The following is an 18,716-nucleotide window of genomic DNA, read 5'->3' on the forward strand; positions in this document are numbered from 1 at the left end:
CTTTCCTTCTTCCTCTTTTGCAGAAGGCGGCGTGGTTGCCGCTTGTCTGGTGGCTGGTGGGGGAAACGAGGAGGACGGGAGGCAGCAGGCGGATGAACCCGGCTGAAGAGGGGTCGGGATGGGGACTAATGGAATCGGTGTCTCGGATACTGGGTTCCCAGTTCAAGGCCTGAGCTGCTGGGGCAGATCTAGGGCATGAGAGAGCCTTGGAAAGTCCTGGGCAAAGCCGGCACTGGCGAGTCCCACAGTCTGAGGAGCTAGTCCAGGAGTGGCGTCGGGCAGCCCCTTGGTCCTGACGCCGCGCGGGTTCTCGGTTGGTCCCCGCGCTGGGTGCGGAGGTGGTCAGCCGGGCTGTAGCCCTGCGCCCTCCGGCTTTTTTGCTCCAGCGTGGCGCTCCCGGCTGCTCCGAGGCCTCAACCCGAGTGGTTTCTGCAGATGCGGAGCAGCAGTTGGGCGGGCCGGGACAGGGACGGCTAAGTTCGTTCGGAGGTTGTGGGTACTTAATACACAAAGGTACACCGGTATGCCCATCCACCTTTCTCAGCCAGGCGACGTTCCTCTCTCTGCGCTATTCCTGGGGGCTGGTGGGGGTGGGGGAAATCCCTGGTACCCTCTGTGGGGGCGCCTGCATGTGTGGGTATCTGCGGAAACCCTTGCGGCCCCTTCTGGTCACCGGCGTTGATCTGCAGTGTGACCAGTGCCCTCAAGAAAACCTCGCACCACCTCTGGTCCCAGAAATAGGGAAGGATCCACAGGCATCGGAAACTCAGCTCCTAAAGGAGAGAGACACTAATGTGGAAGGAGACAGGAAAGGAAGGGGAAAGAGAAGGAAGAAAATGAGGAGATAAATAAGATTTAGGCAGATATCCACTCCTCCATCCTCCCTAGACTTAGCTCCGTAACTTTGACCTGCTCCCAGTTAAGTGGGGTTGCCCAGAAACCTTGCAGCGCTGGGGTTCGGGGTTCAGAAGCTGCTTCAGCCACTGCTACCCTTGGTGCTCGCACATCTCCTAAGCTTTTTAGAGCAGGCTAACGGCGCCCGCCCCCCTATCCCAGCCCCAGGCTCTTCCCCGGCTCCAGTCCCCGCCTCTCACTCCTAGTCGCGCTCCTTGCTCCAGGGTCCTGCCCACGTCGGTTAGCCGCTGCAGCCCGAGGTCAGCGAGGTTCATGAGCTGCTGAAAGGTCCAGAGGGCAAATTAACGCCGGGTATTTTATGGTGATTTTAGGACTACTAAAGTCACCTTTGCAAAGACACGTGGCTTCTTCGTAGTGGTCCCTAGCTTCCCTGTTGCCCGAGCAGCTCACCAACCCTCCCCAAGACGCACGCCTTGCTACAGTTGTTTCTGTACCTCCAAGTCCTCTGTTAATCGTGCACTTTCTGTACTACACTTGCGGAAGGAGACTAAGGAAGCTCAGAGTGGACTGCTCAAGAGGCCCTTCCTCAAGAGAAGTCCCAGAGGCCTAGGCTGGCCCGCGGTTGGGCGCGGATTTTCTTTGCCCGGGAATAAAGTGGCAAGATCTCCGCCCCTCCCCCAAGTGGGCACCCTAACTGGTTCGCTGTGCCCTGTGAGTTTGGCACAGGACCAAAAGACCCTGAGGGCTGTTTGGAGGTGTCTCCGGAAGCCTGTGGCATTCAGACAACGGTTGGGGAGAAGTCTTGGGGGGCCCCAAATCCGGCGTAGACGAGAAATCACTTCACCTAGTTTGCCCTGTAGCTTCCCCACCCCCATCCCCACCCCCGCCACTGCGCTGTGAGCCCCGGATCCTGGAGATAGAGGAGGGATTATTGCATGTGCACCCAGTCTGGGGAGGCCTCTGTTCCCCAGCCAAGGCCTCCAGACTAGCAGCAGGACCAAGATCCACAAGGCCCGCTACAACCCGGGAATGCCGTCGAGGGCTGGGGATGCGAGCGGTCCACAGCGGGAGGAGACGCTGCATGACCACCCGGACCGCAGCTTCAAAGGCGCGGTCTCCTCGGCGTCTCCAGGTTCCCAGAAAATGCGAAGAAAGGCAGTTCGTTGACTGGGAAGGCGGTGCGGCTTGTCGCACGCCGCGCGGGGGTGAAGGAGTGCGGAGCCGCGGGCGGGAGGGGTGCGTAGAGGAGGGGGTGCGTTGCTGGCTGCAGCCCCAGCTTGATAAAGGGAAAGCCTCACTTTCCCTCTCACTGATTTTGATTTGATGTGTCACCGGCGGTGACCTCAGGCTGGACCTTCCGGGGCTTGCTTAGCATCGGGCCCCTGATTGGAGTGTTTCAACTCAGCGATCTAATTGAGGGTTCATGTCATAACACATCAAACGGTGTCTCGTCTCCCGTGATGGAAGGGACCTGCCAGCCGCGCATCCCCGGCTCCTGGCGAGGACTTCCGCCCCTCTCACATGGGGCTCTTAACCGCGCCAAACCCCCTAAGGTCCCCTCCCCCAAAGCGTGGACAGCCTGGCGAGGAGGAAAGAGCAGCGGCCCGCCTAGAGCTGGGCCAGCAACGCTAACTTGCCGCCTCGCCTGAGGGATGTTTAAATCGCCGTCGAGTGGGGCTGGCCTGGCTCGGAGGAGCCAGGGGTCCCCCAAGGGGAGGAGCGAAGGAAAGAAAAGGAGCCCCGAAGCCAGTCCAGGAGGCATGGGCGACATGCTCTGTAAAAAGCCTTCCGTACCCGGAAACCCCAAAGTTACACCTGAAGCCTATGGTTGAGAGTGGGAGAGCAGGCATAAACTCTGCCCAAAGTGAATGAAGGACGCTTTAGGTTTATAAAGAAAGCAAGTTCTGTACTACCCCATCCCGGGCCACTTCTCCCTATCCTCCAGGAGGAGAACTTATTGCAATAACAACAACAACAACAACAACGACAACAAAAACCTAAAACAGGTCCCTTCTTTCAGTATGCTCTCCAGACACCTAGGAGTAATAGTAATCACGATTTATTGAAAATTTACTGTGTACCAAGTATTGCACTAAATTTTGTTACATGAATTATTTCGCTTAGTTATCACAACTACTTCTTAGGAAAACGCTATCATCACCACGTTTTACAGGTGAAGTAAAGAAGACAGAGGAGTTAAGCAAGTTGCTTGAGGTCACACAGTGACAGATAGGGCTCATATAAGATTCGAGACCCTGCATGTTTAACTAGAGCACTGTATAGATAATTTAAGAGGTGAGGTGGTTTCTAATGGATGGTGACAAGAAGCGGAAGACAAAAAATGGAAAGATTTTCCCCCAGTCTAATAATTTGTCTGCAGTCACTTAAGACCAAGTTAGGAGTGTGAGTGAAACTAGATGAGAGGGTCTGAATTTTGGTGTGCCTTGCTTCTTCCTGTTCTTATTTTAGCAGAGGCACAAACCATGTTATCCCTGATTTTAAAAAATGCTCTTATATTGTGCTTTTAAAATGATGTTGGATCCATAAAGGTGAGAAGGTGTGTGCATATGTGTTTCAGTGCCATCATGGGATGAGAATGGACAAGGATGGATATGGTAAAATTACAATTTGCTCATGAAATGACTCATTAAAAGGCTACTAGTCCTGGGGCCCTGGACCCCCAGCCCTGGGGCCTGAGAAAGCCAGACAATTAGTTCTATGAATTCAGCAGGGCTGAGAGATAGAGAGGAAGAGCAAGAGAGAGAGAGAGAGAGAGAGAGAGAGAGAGACAGAGACTCAGACTTTAGTTTATGTAGTGAAAAGTGCCACATAATTTCAACAAGGGGAAAAAACAACTCTCAAGAATGAGAGAACCAAAATAAGTCTAAGACTATTACTGTGAGTTAGGTTTCCAGATTACTTTGAAATAAGAATACCCTTTACTTTTTTCTTGTTGTAATAATACTCTCAAAAAGGAGGCAGTAAGGAACAGATAAAAATCAAAACGAGATGGGAACATCCTTGAAGAACTTGATGCCCTAGAAATAACTGTCAGGACAGTTTGCCACTGACTGTTTGTTGGCTTCTCCGTTCACCTTCTGGGTCATGATTATCAAAGGGCAGAGCAGGACCATTCTGGGAATAGCCTGGCTGTGGGTAGGGCATTCAGAGAGTTGCGTAGTTCCCTCGCCATTGAAGTTCATCTGGTACCTCATGTTATGCAAAACAGCGGGTTTCTGGGTGGACCTGGGCCGCAGAGTGGTGTAATCGACTCGGCAGTGTTTTTGCCGGTACCCTGTTGTCGTTGGCAAACCGAAAATGAAATATAAGCAGGGAAGTATTTTAATGGGGACGGAGGGAATTCACAACTGTTAATTATTTGGTGACCTTGTATTCGATTTGTTTGAGTCCCTTATAAAAACACTAATGCAGACCAGACGGCCAAATGAGGAAGCTGGGCAGAAGGTTCCAATCTAGGCTTTATTTCCCCGGAAAGAGGGAACAGCCTTGGAAAAGGTTTGCTAAGCGTTCAAGTGTGTGCGTGTGAGGGTGCGCCTGCATGGGCGCGGACACGGATTTTGCGCCACCGTCCAGGTTCAGGGTCCTCCTCCAGTCAGGTGAACTGGAAGGTCCTGCAAAAAGCCCGGGGGTAAGGGAAAGAAGTCTTAAACTAAAAGTTTGTTTTGCTCTTCTGGTTCGAATAACTAAGGCATATTTAAGGCCACAGACCAAACTCTTAGCCACTGACTTGCTGTTAAACATCAGTTATTGCAGTTCCAATCCTTAAGGCCTTAAGGTCTGCCTTACAGGGAAAAGCAAGAAGATTCTAAAAAGAGAGCAAGAAAGACCACCTAGTATGTTCTACAGCGAGAGCGCAGGTTGCGCAGGGATTCTTGGCGAGTTTCCTTGGCAAAGTAGGCTAATCTGAGACGGACACAGCGTTTTCCTCAACGCGGGAGGCTCTCGGGCCTCTGGGAGTTTGCGCGGTGGAGTTGCCGGTGGGGGAGGGGATCTAAAAACTTGCTCAAACATCCTTGTGGTTTCTGCGCATTAAAAGAAAAAAGTCACTCAAACCACAGATCACGACAGGCCTTGCGAATCCGTCTTCTCCTCCCTCCCCACCCCTCAATTCAATCAGGACTTGAAAGCTCCTCTTTCCGACCGGAGAGGATGCGTGTTACCTGGACCCGCGGGGATGGCAGGGCACTGCATCGGAGGCCCTAACACCACATGTTTTTCTTAGATGGAGTCCTTGGGGTTCTTACACACCTCCTTGAACGTGGTGACGTCTTTCTGGGGCGGTGGAGGAGAAGGAAGAAGGGAATGAGATGGAGAGGTGGAGAGGAAGACGGTATGATAGAAATAGGGCAGAACAAGAATTTTTGTTTCCTGCTAGGACTACTGCGTGCACCAAAGGCCCCAGAGCAAATCAACAATAATCCTTGGGCGCTTTTAAGTAAAAGGAAGGGCATTAGTTCGATAACCCCTCGGGTATTGAATAACCCGGGTCAAACGACGCTCTTTGGACCAGGGGACTGAATCGAGCCGAGCCCTCGAGGTGTGGAATGCCGGAATGTGGATTCACCGTGCCATTCCGTTGCTTGACATCCCTCCATCCCCCACCCCAAGCCCTGGCTGTTTATTTTTAAGCTCAAAGTCTGTTAAATAGTATCTCCTGTTTACAGAAATTAAATAGGTCCTCCTTGGACTAATGGGTTCCAGGGTTGCCGTTCTCTGCCTTCTAAGACAGTCCATTAGCATTGCTGGGGACTGAGGGTTGGGTCCACTTGGGGTGAGGGGCTGCAAGAGCTTGGAAGGGGCGGGCGGCGGGCGGCGCTGGACAACGTTCCTAGGGAAGCGCGCGCTGCGGCGCTAGTGGCCCCGGCGCCTGGGGGCGGGGCACGGTTTAGGGACCCGAGAGTGGGCGTGAAAGAGGCGAGGGGCGGGCCTCTAGCCCAGGCTGGTTTAGCCTGGGGAGAGGGGCAGAGGGCGGGAACAGGGGCAGCGCAGAAGATTGGCTTTAGTGGGGTGCGGAGGGCACCCCTGAATAACTTAGGAGTTCAAGGGAATCGGTGCGCCTGCTTTTCAAACCTGGCTTCTAGGCAAATTGGTCCAGCTCCCACTCCACTTCCCAGCCCACTGCCGCTCCGAAGCTCAGTGTGGAGGGAAATTAACTAGGAATAGACTAAGGCCCACGAATCTCATTTTGCTAAATTGTTTCGAACGTCAGACCTATATGAACGCCGCAGACAGAGATTGCGGCTCTCCCTTCCTCCCAGGCTGCACCCGGCCCAGCACCTTAAAGGGCACAGCACAGCGGTTTCTCCCGTGCACTGAGTCCAATATCCTCCCCGCGACTACAAGCCAGTTTGAACCCTCGTCCCCACCTGCAACCTCAGAACTGGTCAGAGAGTGGAAGCCGCATAAAATGGACACCCTTCCTTCTACTTTTGATTTCAAAACTTAAGCCAAGCCTCCCTATCATATTCCAGCTCCGATGGCAGCTTGAGGATTCCTCCATTTCCGCTCCCCTAGCCTTCCTGGAGGACCTGGTTGCTCCCCTGGGCTTCCAGGTGACTTACCGGTCGACAGTGCAGGGAAGGCCGCCCCTAGCCAACCCCCCAGGTCCGGGCCCCAGGGGAAGGGCAGGCCGCGTGCGCCGTCGCAGTGAGATGGGGAGGGAGGGAGGGCTCGCCGCGGGAACAGTACGAGAACTTCGGTTTGGGTTTCATCTGTAGTGATGCCAAATTAAGATTTGAGCCGCTGTGGTCGGGAGCCCAGAATGGGACCCCGTTGAAAAGAGAAGTACAGTGAAGGGTCCTTGATCTCAGCTTTGCCTGTCTGGCCCTTCAAGAGATCACTTGGCCATCAGGGTCATTAACTAAGTTCAGGAAAACTACTTTGTAAATGAATCTGTTTCATCCTCTAAAGACAAAAGGAGTTTCCCTAAAGTGCCTTGGAGCTCCTGATGCGGTGATCAGCACTCAGGGGAGAGGGCTGCTCTCCAGTCATCACTGCTTGTCAGAAGGCATCCTGGGGTTAGAGCTAAGGCCATTAAAGGCCATGCTGAGGTCCCGAGGTGAGGGGTGTGAAGCTGTTTTCAGTTGAGTGGGATTCGAGGATCCCCTTTCTTTTCTTTCTTTCCACTCTCATTCATTTGCCTCACCTTGAGCCAGAGTTTGCTATACCAATACTGGGATTTCTCCAAGGGATCCAGGCAGGCTACCAGAACCACTTGACTTGTGGAGTCTACAAGGCCCAGGCCCCTCAGGAAGAGAAGGGCCTACATCTGGTGGCCTGAGGGAGAGAGTGGAAAAGCCTCTCCAAGACTCCGTGGAAGACTCACCTTGGACCCCTCTGGTCTTTGGAAGGAGAAATACAGGGCAAGCTGTTGGGGAGGGCTCTGGGGAAGCCAAGAGACATAAGAAAAGCTGGACTGGTGAGTGTGTGCTGAGAAGGAGCACACACTGAGGACAGACCTGCCAATGAAACCTTCCTTCAAAAGTGACAAGCACCACAGGCCTAGCCTCATGCTGCAGCCCAAGGGGTCCTCCATTGTAGCCCTCCCCATCAATATGTGTCTGGCCCTTTGTACAGTGAAGATCAGTAACATCTGCCTCTCTATCCCCACCCCAGACTGGCCCTGTGGTCAGATTGTGCCCCCACAAAAGGATACCAAAGCCGGGAAAGAAACAGATCCTCAGGCCTCTCAGGGCTGCACTGCCACCCTGGGAGTCATTTGGGTTAGCACAAGCGCTGTCACTGGCCTTGACCCCTGCAGAAGAGGAAACCTGCAAGAAGGGCCTGATCCTTGATGTGGTTGGGGTGGAGGTTGTCTATTCACCTGGCACTGTGGGAGGGACAGCAGTGGTGATATGGCCTCACAGGACTGAGAAGAATCGGGATGATGAGGTGATGCTGCAGCCTCCATGAGCCTTGACTTTCACTTGACTTAAGCAGGAACTGGAAGCATCTTCATCTTTCCCATGGTTCCTAGCACCTTTCCTCCATTCACTTCTGGAATCTTGTGGAGACACCTGGACCACAAGGATTGAAGTCCAGAGAACTGGATTTCAAGGGAAGTCAAGAGGAGGACAGGTGCACCTTCCCCTAGAAGATGTAAGTAGTTACAGAAATATTGACTGCATTCATTGAACGTTTCCATGTACCATGCACATCCCTGAGTACTTTGACTCTGACCTTTACAATGATCCTGCAAGGTAGAGGTGGTTCTCTCATTTTATAGCTGAGGCATATGAAGCTGGGAGAGATTATGTGACCCAGTCTACCCAAGGTCACCCAGCCACTAAGTCACAGATCAGGACTCAAATTTATGTCTCTTAGACTTTAAATTCCTATGCTCGTTCTACATCATCAGTAATGACTGACATTTGCCCTCAGAAGTCTTTCTCTCACACCTTATCTCATTCGCACCCCTCTGTAGCTCTGTTAAATTTCCTTATAAATTCTTTCACAAGTCCAATCATCGACATTCCTTCTGCTGAAGGAATGACTGCTGCAGTTCTGCTGAAGTGAGTGACTCCTGTTGGCCAGGGATTGATGCCCTCTCTCCAGGCACGGGGAGCATGGAAGAGTTTCTCAGGGTTTCTATAAGGCACAGAGATCAGGGCTAGGATGTCTAGGGTGGTGGCACAGATACTGGAGCCAGACTGCCCGCTCTACTACTTAGTATCTTGAGCCAGTTACTCAAGCTGTCTCTTTTAGTTTAGAATGATGGCTGTCTCAGAAGTGATTTTGAGGATTAAATGAGTTGCTACAAGTTGAGAATTTAGATCATGCCCAGCAGAGATTTAGTGCTACATCAGTGTTTGCTCTTACGATTATATGCTGGGGGGTCAGGCATGAGTACTGGGGTTAAGAAACAGCACCCTGGAAAGGGTGAGTTGTATGGATTGCTTCCTGAACTCACATCTCAGTAAGAATGCTAGCAATGCATCAGCAGCTTGCAAAGCTCAGATCCCAACAGAGGCCTAACTCAGGATGAGTATCTCCTCAGGCACACAGATTCCCCTTAAAGCCCTTCACACTCCAGGGGGAGGGGTTGGTGGCTCATTTTTATTCACCCAGTACACCTGGCTCTATTTCCAACCTGATGGACTTTGCCCCCTCAGTGCAGTGCTGAACGTGAAAGACCTAGTTGAGAAAATGACTCCAAGCCCAGTCATGAATTTTGAGCTTGGAGGTCTTCTTTGTAGTAAACAAAAGAAAAGAAAAAAATGCTGGGGGAACCCAGCTCACCTTGATTACATTGATGATGAAGGTATGTCCTATTTCCTGGCTGCCTGCCCAAACAGGACCCTGGTAGAGAGGCATGGCTGCAGGACTGGGATCAGGGCACTTGGAATTAGGACCTTCAACACCTGTTCCTTTGCTAGTTTCAAGACAATGGGCAAGACACCTCTTAGAGCTTCAGTTTCTTCATCCATAAGTGAGTATCACAGTAGGCCTGACCTTAGACGTTCGCTATGAAGATTCAGTGAGAGAGACCATTAAAGCTCTGAGCACGTGCCTAGCACAAAGGTGGTGCCCTACAAGTGCTCAATGCTGCTGCTGGCTCTAAAATGAGGGGGTGAGGGAAAGGTGCCTAGAGTTTCCCTTGCAAAGATGGGTGATTCTCCCTGCCTGGGGGTTGGGGATGGAAAGTCCACTATCTTCTCGACTTTCTGAATAGTGGCCTAGTCGCGGGGCCTGTGCCTCCGGAGAACATGGCTGGGAGGCGTGGTGGGGTGCCTGACCAGTAACTATCGGGGTCACTGCGTACTCAGAGATGTGAGCCAGATGCGCGCGGAGGAATCTCGTGGAGCCCAAAGTCAGCCGTGCCAAGAATCCTGCAAATCTGGAGAGCTGGAACCGTGGGTGCACAGCCAGGCAAGTGACAAAATCCAACTAGGACTCTCGAAAGTGACCTCAAACTGGGTATATATCTCAGAGATGTCTTGGGAAAATGCAATGCCGGGCCCTTCCCACCTCCAACCAAAGGAAGTTTCTGGTTTTTGGAAACCCTCTACAGGCTAGCTCAAGGAAGTAGCCCCCAGCAGAAGGCACTGGGGCTGGAGTGGGCAGGCTGGAGTGGGCAGGCACACAGAGTCCTGCAGCTGCGTGTCGTTCCCTCATGCCATCCTCCTGGGGCTGAGGTTCCCCAGGCGTCTGGCCTTTGGCATTGCGGGCATCTTCTCTTTCCGCTCTGGAGTTTGCGACTCCAACTTTCTCCAACCATGTACTGTGACCGTGAACAGATGCCCTTTTCCTTTCTAAGCCAGTTTCCTCATTTAAAATGGGTGCAATGGTACTTACCTTGCAAATAGGTACCATTTCTTCTCTTGGTTTCTTTTTTTTTTAATTAAAATTTTATTTTATATTCACCCTAACTGAAAATTTGTATCCTTTGACCAACATCTCCCCTCTTTTAAATTTTTCCTAAATTCTACACCAGAAATATATGTTTGAGGTGCTTTCAGCCTTTTACCAACTTGTTGACCATTATGAAGGAGTATCTTCTAATATGCCATGGTTTGTTCCTTCCTTCTTATTTTTCTCTCTTCCCCCTTCCTTCTCTATGCACCTGCCAGGGAAAGAAGATAAGCCCAAATCCAGCAATTGTAACTGGAAATGTTTGTATGTCTAATATTCAGCAGACATTGTTAGCAGAGGTGTGAATAAGCTGTAACAAACCAGGTTGATGCAAAGTAAAAGGGAAATAAAAAGTTTTCACCATGTATTTCTGGTCAATTTCAATTTAAGGACCCAAAGCATAGGATTCACTCCCAGGATGTGGGAAAGTGCCACAGATTTTGAAGTGATAAGTGCATGTGTTTTTAGTCAAAGGGGTGGGAGAGAGGATCATTTGATGACATCAGTCTTCATTTATACAAGACTTAATGGGAGAGGAGGCTTGTGGAAGGGAGTATGAAGGGCTGGCTTTTTGCCCACAGATGGCTCATAGCAGCTGAGCCAGGCTCTGTGATGCCAGGTCAGCAGGCAGCAGGGAAAGTGTCTTCAGGGTAACAGTGCATGGTGTTATATTCACTTCCCAGATTGGATGCCTCCTCTGAGCTATTTCTGTGATGCAGGTTTAGACAGGTGGGGAATGTGGTCTGCAGGGGAGGTGCACAGAGGAGCCACCTTCTTGGATCTTCTGTTTAGGGGTTAGAGGTACTAGAGACCTGGGGAAAGAACTTGTGGCTGAAAGGATAAAAAAATGGGGGTGGTTTTGGGGGCCAGAAATGGGCTGGGAGAGGTAGAATTGACTTGGTCCTGGTGAGTACTGCCTTAGATGCTGCCCTGGCCCTATGCTTTGCAGCACTTTGTTTGGTGCTCCTCCCTACTTGGTTGTGAATTCAAAGAACCTAGAGGACAACCCCCACTTAGATCAGTGGTTCTTAGAGTAATTCCCTGGATCAGCAGCATCAGAATCATCTGAGAGCTTACTAGAAATGCAAATTCTAGACCCTACCACAAGCCTCTAGAGCCAGAGAGAATTTGCATTTCTAGCCAGTGCCTATGAGATGCTGACGATTCAGATTTAAAGCCACTGCAGATTTAGTGGCTTTAAGAGTCACTATTCCAGGCCAAGCTCCAGATACCGGGGCTGTAGAATTCTTGCCCAAATATCCCTAAGCTCACTTCCAGGGTCTGGACAGACTCTTCATCCATTCAGTTCCCCCGAAGGTAGATCACAACACTGATGTGTGCACCTGTGAAACTGTGCACAGCTTTAAGCTGTGAGCTGGAGTGGCCACATGCACACAGGTGAGGCCCCTTGAAGTAGGTGACAGAGCTGGTGTAGGAAGAGAACAGAGAATTAGCTGAAGTCCCATTTGTATTCGTGCACTGAAACCTGGAAAGGGTAGGGGTGGGCTGGTCTTGCTGGAAAGATCATCAGAAATCCTAAGGCTGCAGAATCAGTAAGAGATCTTTCTCTATAGATGCTTGCCTCAGTTTTAACTCAGCTGTGCAAATTAATCATTTATTGGCCCACATATATATTTTTTAAAAGAGTAAAAACAAAAGCAGGCTGATTCTCCCATATTGCATGAGAGAGAAATAAATCGTAATTCTTTACACCTGCCTAATACACTGCAGCCAGCGGCAAACCATCTCAAGAGTTGTGTAAGCAAAGATGGAAATCATTTCCTAAGGGAGCCTAGATTTTATTCCTAGCAAGCCCTGCAAATAATTTGGACTCTTTCCCCCTTTTCTTATACACTGGCCACTTCTGGTTACTTTTAGACTCTAGTACCTGGACTACAGTGGAGAGGCAATGGAGCTTAGGGGCTAAATGCTCCAACTCTGAATTAAATAGACATAACTGTGGCTCTTAGCTTCATCACTTTCTAGCTGTCTGACTTTTGGCAATACCTTAATTTCTCCAATCCTTGGTTTTCTCATCTGTAAAATGAGAATAATACAAGTAATTACCTTTCAGAACTGTTCTGTGCAGGTGGATATAGATTAGAAATATGTTATCCCTAACAACATTTAGCTAGTGCAGCAAGTGCCTTAGATTTGTTGCTCTCATCTCATCCGTAGTTTGGGGAGAGAGGCAGGAAGTGAAGCCTAAGGCAGTAGGTCCAGAGATCTGGGTGGTGGCTGAGCATTGTCAGACATAGGTTTCTTTGAAGGAGAAGAAAGTGTGCTGAATTCCCCCTGATTTTAATGTGACCCTGGTCGGTTTGAAGGTCTTGGCTTCCATAAATCAACTGCCTGCAGCAGCTTTTCCCTTTTCACCTCTCTAACCCTTCCCACACCCCATCTCAGGTTGGGGCATGTGTGTAAGAGTGAACCAGCCAATGCTACGGTCAGCCCTGAGTACAAACTGGGTGTGGCTGAGGCTCCAGAGCCAGTGCCCCCGGGCTACATCTGGACTGGTACAGAGGCTTGGATGCTGGGCCCAGTGACACTTTTACTATTGAAATCGACCCAAACTTTACTAGCTTCTGGGGAAGGCTGGGGGCTTTGGGGATTTTTGTATTTGCTAGGTTGTAAATATTTTATGGGAAGGCAGCCCAGGAAAATCTGGTTAGCTTTCCGCCTTGCACATTGAAGTGGAGTTGGCTTCGTGCACAAATGTGTCAAAAAAGAAGTCCAGTTTTGCCTTGGTTCTGAAGAATTTGCCTTGGATTTTAAAAGCCTGTTATACTCCCCTACCTCACCTGTCCTAAATTTCTTTTTCTCACTTATGACCAAACCTTTTATCTTCAGGAATAGTTGCAAAGCGAGAGAAGTTTAGATTGGAAGTGGGAGGAGAGATGGGAAAGTGTCTCTCTCTCTCTCTCTTTCTCTCTCTCTCTCTCTCTGTGTGTGTGTGTGTGTGTGTGTATCTACTTGTCCCTGGCTGAGGTTTTCTGCCTTCCAGGTATATATTTTTCTCATTGACTGCAGGATGGTCTCAATGGACAGATGCAAGGTGTGTTTGTTCACTTCTCACCCCCTGTCCCCAATACTTCTGAAACTTCATGGCTCTTTTGTTTGTTGTTTAATGATTGGTGAATACATAAATAAATCCCTCACCAGCTCTTCATTCTGCCTGCACTGTTGGACCCACCCAAACCGCCTGATGGGCAGCAATGTTACCCCAGACTAGTGAGTCTAAACTAGAACTACACCTTTAAATCATCTTGGAAGTTAAAAAAAAAAAAAAAGCAAACAATAAACAAAACCCCATGCCCAGTCCTGTCCTTAGACATTGACTCAATAGGCTGAATCAAGCCCTGGCCCTGGAAGTTTTTCAGTTCTCCAGGACATTTTAGTGAGCCAGATTAAGACTCACTGCGGTAGAAGTTTCCCACTTAACCGACGGGCGTGTGCTCCAGGTCAGGCATCGCCCTAGGCACTGAGGGGAACAAGGCGGACTATGACATCGGCCTAGCTCCTGTGGGCTGGTGGAGGCGGGCAGAGTGTTTCTGGGAAAGGCAGACTACTAAGGAGGTAAAAATAAACAAGGTAATTGTAGATAATCCTAAGTACCAGGAAGATAATCAAGCCAGTCCTCTGATAGGGACCTGGAGAGGCTACTTTAGATCAGGGTGGTCAGGGATGGCTACTTGGAGGAGGTGACATTTGAGACGTGAACGAGCACCAGCCAGCCCAGCCTGGGGGAGGTCTGAGGGAAGCACGGCCCAGGCTCGAGACCACAAAGGGCACATTAGTGGTTACCAAGCCTTTTGGGGGGAAAACACGGTAGGCCGCCGCCGCCGCCTCGCCAGCAGCCACCGACTTCCGCCCTGAGAGTCCGGAGCTGACCCGGAGGAGGGGGCCTGCCCTGGCGCCCCCCCTTCCCCGCGCCATGCACCAGCCAGATGGGAAGCCAGGGTGGTCAGGCCCCGGGCCGGGCAAGCTGGACTCCCCGGCCGACCTGCCCCCACTCCCCGCCCTTTTCCTCCCGGGGCGGCCGAAGAGCACCGGGCTGATCTCCCCCTTAAGTGAAACTGACTGTAATTATTTTTTATCTCGCAGACGATCTCTCGCACACTCCTCTCCGGAGACAGAAGTATTTGTTTGATGTGTCCATGCTCTCAGACAAAGAAGAGCTGGTGGGCGCGGAGCTGCGGCTGTTTCGCCAGGCGCCCTCAGCGCCCTGGGGGCCACCAGCCGGGCCGCTCCACGTGCAGCTCTTTCCGTGCCTTTCGCCCCTGCTGTTGGACGCGCGGACCCTGGACCCGCAGGGGGCGCCGCCGGCCGGCTGGGAAGTCTTCGACGTGTGGCAGGGGCTGGGCCACCAGCCCTGGAAGCAGCTGTGCTTGGAGCTGCGGGCCGCATGGGGCGAGCTGGACGCCGGGGAGGCCGAGACTCAAGCGCGGGGACCCCAGCAACCGCCGCCCCCGGACCTGCGGAGTCTGGGCTTCGGCCGGAGGGTGCGGCCCCCTCAGGAGCGGGCCCTGCTCGTGGTGTTCACCAGATCCCAGCGCAAGAACCTGTTCGCAGAGATGCGCGAGCAGCTGGGGTCGGCGGAGGCTGCGGGCCCGGGCGTGGGCGCCGAGGGGTCGTGGCCGCCGCCGTCGGGTGCCCCGGACGCCGGGCCTTGGCTGCCCTCGCCTGGCCGCCGGCGGCGGCGCACGGCCTTCGCCAGTCGCCATGGCAAGCGTCACGGCAAGAAGTCCAGGCTACGCTGCAGCAAGAAGCCCTTGCACGTGAACTTCAAGGAGCTGGGCTGGGACGACTGGATTATCGCGCCCCTGGAGTACGAGGCCTATCACTGCGAGGGTGTATGCGACTTCCCGCTGCGCTCGCACCTGGAGCCCACCAACCATGCCATCATCCAGACGCTGATGAACTCCATGGACCCTGGCTCTACCCCGCCCAGCTGCTGCGTGCCCACCAAATTGACTCCCATCAGCATCCTGTACATCGACGCGGGCAATAATGTGGTCTACAAGCAGTACGAGGACATGGTGGTGGAGTCGTGCGGCTGCAGGTAGCGGTGCCTTTCCCACTGCCTTGGCCCGGAACCAAGGCGGGCCAAGGTCCGCCTTGCAGGAGAGGCCTGGCTGCAGAGAGGAGGAGGAGGAAGCTGGCGCTGGGGGAGGCTGAGGGTGAGGGAACAGCCTGGACGTGAGAGCCGGTGGGAGAGAGGGAGCGCAGCTTTCCCAGTACCTTCTACCTGCCAGCCCAGAGGGAGATATGAATTTTGACACCTTGCCTGGCCACCCTGGAAAAGCAAGCCAAGGAGGATTTCTTTTGTTCTGTGTGTGTGTGTGTGTGTGTGTGTTTCTCTCTCTCTATTACTGTGGCTTTGGATTTCCTTATGTGTCTTACAGGTTTTGGTAGAAGGGGAGGGGAGAGGAGATGCATACCCGTTTCTCAACTGCTCCATGGATTGAAAAAATAACAGTTTAAAAAGGGAAACAATGTGGGAGGAAGAATCACCGTTGACCGCATCTTGGTTTGGTTGGTTTTTACTGGTGTAAAGAAGGTGGGGTCTCTGGCCATCTCATAGCCCATGTCTTGTGCCCTGCCACACAGAAAGTGTTAGATAGGGAAACTGGCAAAAGGAATAGTTAAATCAGGAATGGTACTGCCTATAGAAGAGCTTTGAAAGAGGTGGGCCCATGAGTGCTCCTCTCATCCATTTGTGTACTCTGGGAGTTTACCAGCTTTGCCCTGGCCTCTTCCAGTACCAGGAACTGGCAACCTTCACCTCACTCCTGAAGGCCCAGGTCTCTGCCTTCATTGTTGCTTTTTCTGGTAGGGGCAAGGGGAACTGGTATGGATGGAATGACAAGAATTAGTCCAAATGGAACCCCCTGAAGGATAATGAGAAACCACAAGGCCTGCCTCTGACTGGGGCTGACACTGAGGTGCATTAGCCCAGGCTGGAGGTAGCCCACCCAAATGCCCTTTCTGATTCTAATTGATTTCTTTCAACAGAATTTGCCAAAATTCAGACATGCTCTTCTAAGGGGAAAGTGATTTCCCGGTTCCAAAAAAATGGGCAGGAGTGGGGAACAAAACAAGATAAGAGCTACAAAGGAGGAAATAGGAACCAAGAAGTAGAAGGAATCCCATCAGGAGGGAAGATGGTGGGCCTCAGGGAGGATGGGGATCAAGGGACAGGCCAGGAGCCAGGAATGGGGAAGGGAAGGATGAAAGGGGACACAAGTCCCTGTCTCTGAAGTTTCTTTAAAATCTAAGTTCCCTCCCCTCTCTTTGACATTCCAGAAAGATTACCAGCCAGTAATAGCCCAGGGCTCCCCCAAAAGAATTGTTTCAGATTGTAATTATCAGTTAGGCAATGTTTTTAAAACTTAGTAATGAGAAACTGTGAAAAGAGCCAAGTGTTACATTGAGCTTGGGGTGGGAGATGGGGAACAGGCAGTAAGGAAGGAGACAGGGGTGGAATTTGTCTTCTGGGAGGAAGCTAGAGAGAGTACAGAGAAATTGAAATACCCATTCCCAGATAGTCAAAAACATGAACTTTCCCCCAGCCTGCACCAGTATTGTTTTCAAACATTGCCCATGAGTAGGCCCTTTGAAGAGTTAGCTTCTTCCTCATCTTTGACTATAAAGTTGTTTGATCAATGGAATTTGTACCAGCCCTTAAAAAAAGTTTTAGTTTTTCCTAAGTGATTTTGCTGTCTTCCAATCTAAACCTGTTGCTTGTTTGGTTCAGAGAACTACAAACTGTCAAAGAAAGGGTGAGGATGATAAGAAATACTAATATAAAAATGCTAAGTGAAAAAAAGACTTGGCCAGGAGAAATAATTTAAAATGCACATTTGCTTTGGATGCACTGTTGTTCTGTTAAGGCTGTATATATTTGTTTATTTAAGGTGACTGAAAGTGCAAAGAGGAAATGGACAGCATGCAATTCATCCTAATGTACAAAACGTTATATGCACTCAAATGTTATAATTTCTAATATTTTTAAAGTTTATATTCGAGTTGTACAAAGTTAAGCATTAATCAGATATTTCATTTTTTCATAATGTTATCATTTCCTTAAATATTATTACAAAATTTTAAGTCTGTCTAATGGAGAGTTTTTTTAAAACTGTCTACCTCATATAATACAAGTATTTACAACACTAAAGTTACCAGCGGTCAATTAATAATCAAAACATTTTCTACAGTACACCTTTCCTGGATGATACACAATCGAATGCTATACTATTAAATGCATTTTTCTCCTTAATAACTCAGCCTGGTTTATATGGATCGATTTAGAAAAATCATTTTCTTAAGGAATTATTGTCAGAAGTAGTTTGTTCCAGTTTAGAACTGAATGTCTGAAAACAATCTGATGATTTAAAAAATTTATCATTTAGTGCATTACACTTTTTCTTCATAACTCTTCAATAACTCCTTTTTCATGACATTTTTATTCACTAGAATAAAGCCAAGTCCTTGTCAGCTATTAGACCAGAATCCAAATAGAAATTGGATTATTTCTTAGTTTCTTTAATGTTGAAAAAACAAAGCAGTAATGTTGAGGTAAGAAAGCGGTTACCTAAGTCAATCAAGATGTCAGTGTCATTACTCTTTACATTTGTGGCACACTGGAGCCAGAAGACACAAATGTTTTTCTGTGATTGCTGTGAATTGGGGAACCCACGTGTGAGTGTGAGCACTCACTCTGTCACTCATGATGTTATTCTACATGTGTCATCTCATTTAAAACCCTCAGAGGTAGATATTATTATAATCCCCATTTTACAGATGAGGAAACCAAGGTGCAGAGAATTTAAGTAACCTGCCTGTGGTCATCGAGCCAGGGAATTGTAATTAGGATTTAAAATTAGTTCATTTAGACTCTAGAGCCTGAGGAGTTAACCACTGTACAATTCTGTCCCCAGATCATCTACCTGCTCTCTGATTGGTCCCCAAATATCCCACGTGGGGAATGTACAGTTGGCTACAATCCTTAGGGTTGGTCAGCTGGCGGTGGAGGAGATGGTACAGGGGCCAGCAGCATTGCCTGAAGTTTTGGAGTGTGTGAATTCTAACTGCTGGCTTAAGGGCAGCTGAAAAATGGGTATGGGATGCAAAACTCCTTGAATTCTTAGCTTTGGGCTTGGCCCAGTAAACTTACAGTTTAAGCCATTACTGGGCTTTGACTCTCTACACTTTGCTGGGATTGTCCTGGGTGTGATTTTTATGAGTTTTGGTTATCAGCACAATAGTCAATTTACAAATAGGTCATGTTTCAAAAGACTGGTTGCAAGCGGACCCTTAGAAATAAGAAACATTTTCCCGTGGACACAGTCATCGTTTTAATTTCCAGGTCATTTTGCAGAAACTTTTTTTTTGAAATGGAATCTTGCTCTGTCGCCCAGACTGGAGTGCAGTGGCGCGATCTCCGCTCACTGCAAGCTCCGCCTCCTGGGTTCACGCCATTCTCCTGC

General features: G+C 50.1%; 1 protein-coding gene across 1 annotated transcript in view; it reads left to right on the top strand.

The window, feature by feature from the left end:
* The window catches only part of GDF6 (growth differentiation factor 6), an 18,253-nt gene extending 744 nt beyond the window's left edge, over positions 1-17,509 (top strand). Inside the window, exon 2 of the mRNA XM_011937005.1 lies at positions 14,332-17,509. Coding sequence (XP_011792395.1) covers positions 14,332-15,293 — 962 coding nt within the window. The 3' untranslated portion in view covers positions 15,294-17,509. The remainder of the gene's footprint in view (positions 1-14,331) is intronic.
* The last annotated feature ends 1,207 nt before the right edge of the window (positions 17,510-18,716 follow it).

Source organism: Colobus angolensis, unplaced genomic scaffold, assembly GCF_000951035.1.
Source record: "Colobus angolensis palliatus isolate OR3802 unplaced genomic scaffold, Cang.pa_1.0 Scaffold16, whole genome shotgun sequence".
In the NCBI taxonomy this organism is placed as follows: Eukaryota; Metazoa; Chordata; class Mammalia; order Primates; family Cercopithecidae; genus Colobus; species Colobus angolensis.